At 40.4% G+C, this 6,022-nt stretch overlaps 1 protein-coding gene across 2 annotated transcripts; it reads left to right on the top strand.

The window, feature by feature from the left end:
- Positions 1-378: 378 nt before the first annotated feature.
- LOC308187241 (nuclear pore complex protein Nup153-like) lies at positions 379-5,957 on the top strand. 2 transcript variants are annotated; one of them, XM_080609407.1, is made up of 6 exons: positions 379-1,056; positions 2,260-2,399; positions 2,482-2,607; positions 4,786-4,896; positions 5,034-5,072; positions 5,173-5,957. In XM_080609407.1, exons 1-6 carry the CDS (start codon positions 891-893, stop codon positions 5,251-5,253), a joined length of 663 nt encoding a protein of 220 aa, XP_080465533.1. In that variant the 5' UTR covers positions 379-890; the 3' UTR covers positions 5,254-5,957. The 2 variants fall into 2 exon arrangements, with proteins under 2 accessions (XP_080465533.1, XP_080465534.1); XM_080609408.1 differs by lacking the exon at positions 5,034-5,072.
- Positions 5,958-6,022: the final 65 nt, after the last annotated feature.

Below are 6,022 nucleotides of genomic sequence, written 5' to 3'. Positions count from 1 at the left end.
TGTAACTGCGTGAAAGGAGCTTTCATTAAGAACAGCTGCACTGCAAGCTTGCTAACTCCAGGAGATCAGGAGCAGGTGGACACCCTGGAACCTTTTGCAGCTTATGTTGCTGTCCGTGGGTGTCGAATACTATGCTTAAGAATAAGATTTTTTTTAGCAAGATAGACATCAAGGCCACCTATTCCAGGCCACTGGCATTGTTTGCAGACCCTTTGCTTCAAGAGGGAAAAATGCTCATCTGGTTACTTGGGTCAACATCCTTGTCCCTTGGGTCAAATTCCCAATAGTTAATGGGTAGGAGATGATGTTTTGCCTCTAACGTGAGCTGATATGGAAGAACTTGGGAAAAAAGTACTGCAAACGTTCATTTTCATGTTATGTATTCAGATTAATGTAACCTTTGTTCCAATATTATGGAAGCTGCAGTGTTATCTGTAATTTACCGTGTAATCTCAAATTTTGTAAAGCTTATTGCAAGCTGTACATGGGAGAAGGAGTATATATGTTTGATTTAGTGAACGGCCAAGTCAGCGTTAGAGCATTTGAGCACGGGGTCAGAATGTGGTGTTGTAAAACCTCATAGTTAACTACTTCTGGATGCAACATTAATACTGTGTATCGCAAGCAGTGTTGTTGTTGTAGCCAGACAGTTAGATGCAACCGTATCTGGGTGAGGAAGAAGTTAAATTTGGCTTCTCTCTTTTTGCGCTTAGAACTTGGCAATAGCATGGCTGTCGATAGGAAACAGGTTTTGGCTTCTGTGAGCTTGTCTATAGCAAAGCTAATTATCTCCCTGTTCTTGTCTAGAACCATCCACAAGTAGATCAGCACTGAACTTCCCAGTTGTGTTAACAAGGCCCTCTCTTCATCGGAGCCGTCTGAATTATACCATGCTGGATTCTCCTGTCCCACCTTGTCAGCCCTCGACATCTTCTATATTTGGCATTGGCAGTCCTAGGCTGTCCTTGATAAAAGAAATAGAAGATTCTACCTCTCAACAAGACGATGATAACATCTCAACAACCAGTGATTCCTCCTCTAGAGCATCTGATGAAGGTGATTTTTGTGTTCTCTGTTTAATTGACTTTTTTTTTAATGTGAAGTACCTTGCGTTCTTTAATATTCCACATCACCTTAGTAAATAAAATAGGTGAATGTCAACTTTGGATGCGAGAATTAAATTGAATTTTTAGTGTTTTAGAAGTATATAATCCTATCACCTTTTTAATAGAAGCGTGCTTTGGAATACGTTTATGATACCCTGATGTTAGAAAGAGTCAATGCTGAAATATACACATTCAGCTAGGTTATATGTAAATTTTGAACTGGGACGGTAGGAAATCAGGCTGACTTGCCGTAACTTGACAACTAGGCTGATTGTCTAGAAGGAAGAGTGACTCAGAATATCTAACAGACAGCTGGTTAAATGTGAATAAGTGCAGGTGACAAATAGGAACACGAGATGTTTTCCTGTGTTTCAGCAAGAGAAGATAAAGAAACTACTCTGACATAAGCTATAGGCTGTTTTTTGACCTTTCTTGGTAGAAGGCTTCAGCTGTCAATACTTTCATGTCTTTTGCCAAATTCATTGAGGAAAGCACACCATTTTAAAATAAAAAATAAGCATCGTGTCGATGTAGGTTGGTACGTAGGTCTTCTCGCTGAAAGGGCGAACAGCAGGTTTGCAGCTTTTTCTAGTCCCCCATATAGACAGGGACTGACGTGTGCTCAGCAGGTTTTCCAGAGAACTTTTGTACAGCTGAGAGTAGAGTTGCTGGGCTTTAGCAATATAACCTGAGTGCACTAGAACTTTCTGGTGTGTCTTCGTAAAACATACATGGGCAGAAGATCGTTAACTCTTAGAGCAGCCTTTGGGGAATCTTCCAGGTTTAAAACCTGTGCGATTATGATCTGTGCTGGCCTCCAGCCTTTTACCAACACAGAAAAAAGCTTTGTCCGTACAAATGCACTGATGTTTATGCGGTCCTCTTTTATCTTAGCCTGAAGGAAAAAAATACCTGCATTGGAAGCACAGTATTAACTTGGTAAGATTGGTGAAAACTACTTGCAGCTCTGTTAACAGTTTTCAAGTTTGTAGGTGATACTTGGTTTTCAGTCTGTACGTGAAGTTGATCTATTTAAAGAAGCTGAAGTCATGCTTATTTTTCTGTATTGAAGAACTTGAATTAGTGTGATCTTTATTGTTAAAGTTCTGTACGTACGAGAGGCATTTACATCTAGCATACGTCATTTTGGCAGATGTTGCAGTTTTAAAAAATACTTCATCGTCACTGCTCTGGCCCACAGAAGCTGAAAGAACTCATTCCCTCTCGCAGCATTCTGCAGCTAGCTCTAAGAAACCTGCATTCAGTTTATTTGTTTTTGGAGGACTGTGTCCTGTAAGTACTGCACAGTATTTCTTTTAATCAGTTTGAATGTGTACCTGTTTTTCTATCCACTTCTCATACTGTGTTTCCGTAGGTACGTGGAAGCACGTCTGTTTTTAAGCAAAACCAGCTTGGGTTTTCTCCATTTTACCCCGGAAAGACGGCCTATGCCGGTGGTGCAGCTGTAAGATCAAGGCAGCCAAAGACGGAACCTTATCAGGTATGAGAAAAGTAGTGTAGTGGGAAATAGTGATGGAAATAAAAAAAGCAGCACTGCCAAAGGAGCTTTGAGCAGGGAGCTGAATATGTGGTAACAGTTGCTCTTCTGCCCTCTTGGTCTACAAAAATAGACGAGATTGATTTCTGTTTAAATTCTTTAATGACAGTTTTTACCACAGGTAATACTTGTCAGAAAGAACAAGAATGACAGTTTGGGCTAGTTGTTGGTAGTTGGGGTTTCCTCTGTTGTTAGGTCTTTCAAAAAATTCCATTCAAGTGCCATTGTCTGCCTCTGACTACATTACGTTAAAATAACTTGATGCAAAAAAACCAATGACAGCATAACTTTGAAAACTTGTGTTTATGGTAGCAAAAGCTACAGTAGTCAAACCTGGCTAATATTTATCTGTGGATCTTCTTTTCCAAGCATGCCTACATTCATGCTATGGATATGTTGTATAAACCTGCAGTCTTTGAAAATATCTAAAATCAACTTTGCTGATCCTTTGTTCTTCTGTTACACAGAGGCATGCAGGACTAAATGCAGTCCCAAGATAAGCAGTAACATGCTTTCTGTTTTGAATGATTCATATAGTTCTTGGAGAGAGTTATTTGCCCCCAAGAGTTCTTGGAAATAGCAAATAAAAACTGCTGACAACTCTGATTAGCTAGAGCTGAATCGAAAAGGAAAGTCAAATCAGGTTTGGTAGGAATGTATTTAAATGAAAGTGACTTTTATCGATAAATCAAAAGGAATTTGAAGAAAATGAAAACGCGGGTTTGCTGGCTCTGTTCTGACAGTCCATTTGTGCAACGGAAAAAGGGCAGTACAAGTACCTCACTTACGGGAAACCTTGAAACCTTGTGGTGCAAAGCTGGGAACCCTCTTTGGTCGGCTATTTTTGTTTTTTACAATATTACTGCATTATGGTAAAAAGAGGAACCAAAATACTAGGCTTTTAAAGGAGAGAGTAGCTTGCTTCTTGCTGCTTGCTGTGAATGACAGCAAGGTACTAGAGAGTCCAGCGAAGGGCCACCAAGAAGATCAAGGGACTGGGAGCACCTCTCCTCTGAGGAGAGGCAGGGACTGCTGGGCCTGTTTAGTATGGAGGAGATGAGGTTCAGGGGGGATCTTATTGGTGTATATAAATACCTGAATGGATGGTGCAAAGAGCATAGAGAGCCATTGTGTTTTCAGCGGTGCCCAGTGCCAGGTCAAGAGGCAACAGGCACAAACTGAAACGTGAGGCTCTGTCTGAGCATCAGGAAATGCTTTTGCACTGTGCGGCTGATGGAGCCCTGGCACGGGTTGCCCGGAGAGGCTGTGGAGTCTCCCTCTTTGGAGGTCTTCAAGAGCTGACTTGACATGGTCCTGGGCAACCTGCTCGGGGTGGCCCTGCTTGAGCGGGGGGGTAGACCAGGCGATCTCTAGAGGTCACTTCCAACCTTAACCATTCTGTGGTTCTGTGAGTCTCACTTGTGTTTTTACATGCTGCGTGGTCTGCTTCCTGTCTTCACATCGTGTGATAAGCACAGTGTGGTTATATGAGGGGTTTAACCTGGGAAGAAAAAAAGTCACACCAAAGGAAGTTTTTGACTGATATTTGAAGTTGGGTGGTGCAAATAAACAGTTTACTTTTTCAGTGTAATGTTTAGATCTGTTACAGTTTAAATCAGATCTTTATCTTTTAAGACAAAGATTTGCAGCCAACTTTAATCTTGGGGGAAGGGAGGAAGCAAGAGAGAAGTAAAACTAGTTCCTGGTTATGATTGTATACACTGATTTTAAGATGGTACACTTAGACCATCGTGAAACTCTGAGGTCTGTGTTGTTACTGAAAATGCTTTCTGTACCACAAGCCTTTTCTTGAGTTCTGTTTCCCTGATTACTGCTTCGGAGGCCTTAGCAGTCCTGGCATCATCCGTCTTGACCTTTTACAAGTACGGAGTTCTTTTATTGCTCGTGCAACAAGCACGTGCAAGATGCACTGAGGCCCAAGGTAAACTTCATTAAACTCCGAATGTATTCTCTTCTTTATGGCTTGAACTCCCAGTGACTGCATGTTTCTCTGTCATCAGAATATATTGATTGTATCATCAGTGTAGCCTTGGGACATAAAATACATGCCTCCTTAGCTGAGAATTGACCATTGTAACACTTAAAATGCTAATTTTTCAGGCACAAAAGAGAGCGAAAGCTAGACAAGAAACTGTGTGGTCCCACGCTACCTTGAGTACCTCAGCGTGGTGCATCTTGGAGGCAGTGGAGAAGCTGTCAACCGCTTTGTTGGTAAATAGCACTTCTTTTAATCTGTTTTTGCTTCATGTGTTTATAAAACTTAGTAAATGTGCCATCAAAGGATAAAGATAAAACTATTCTTCCTTACGCTGTGGCCGGTTTAATTTATTGCGCTATTTTTTCAACAGGATGCTAAAAGAATGACATCTCTTTTGCCGCTGTGTTGTGTAAGTTGACCATGAACCCCCACATTTTTGTTGCAGGGAACCCTCTCTCTCAGGAAAAAAAAATTGCCCTCTAATAGTTATGCTTTGTTTTTTCCCTTAGCCTCCGGACATAGATAAACCGGATATTACTGACTTCCAGTCCAAACGAAGAAAGGTAAGAACCAATAATGTCTTAAGCTGAGGTAGATAACTTTTTCAATGCTTTATCACTATTAGAAAAATTTTCTCAAACCTCAGTGACAACATAGACATCAAATCAAGTTAATATTGGCATGTATCCACAATAGATGATGGGCTGTGAAGATTACTCAGGTTAAGAATTATGTTATCTTTGTAAGTTGAGAGCAACAACTCTAGAACACACCAAGTCGTTTTATCTTGTCCCCCAACTTGGGGTGAAGCTGCATATTAAAATTCCTGTTGAGGCAAGTTTGCTCTTGAAGAAATGATCACAAATAGAAAAATACTGATTGAGTGGTCATATAGACTTTGTACAGACTTCCGTGTTCATTCGGGCACAGAAAACTAGTTTTTGTGCTTTTTATCACCATTCAAAGTAAAGAGGAGGAAAATTGTTAATTTCCGACGCTATAAATCTTACGCTCCTAAATTCCTATTTGGAGGTAGCACAGAACTGGTGAGAATGCTGTGGTAAAGCATGATTTCCTTTCATTTTGTTTAAAAAATGAAAACTAGTCATCTTTTTTTGATGACTTTAGTTAGGGGTATCATTAAATTGCAAAACTGTACCAGGCACAATAGCTCTTGGTGTATTAAATGCCTAACTGGGGGAATTAATATTTTTCATTTTTACCTTTAAAACCAGCGATGAACCATCGTTGGAGTCTGATAAATTTTCCATAAAATTAAATGGGCATCTCTTTCTGCGAAAACATTTGTGTTTCCAGTATCAGTCTGAGTGTACAAATGACCACTTGTTAAGTGTATGG

The sequence above is a fragment of the Anser brachyrhynchus genome, assembly GCF_964034855.1.
Source record: "Anser brachyrhynchus genome assembly, contig: SCAFFOLD_187, whole genome shotgun sequence".
In the NCBI taxonomy this organism is placed as follows: Eukaryota; Metazoa; Chordata; class Aves; order Anseriformes; family Anatidae; genus Anser; species Anser brachyrhynchus.
Note: the sequence above shows the minus strand (reverse complement) of the source record. Positions and strands in the feature narration are given on the sequence as shown.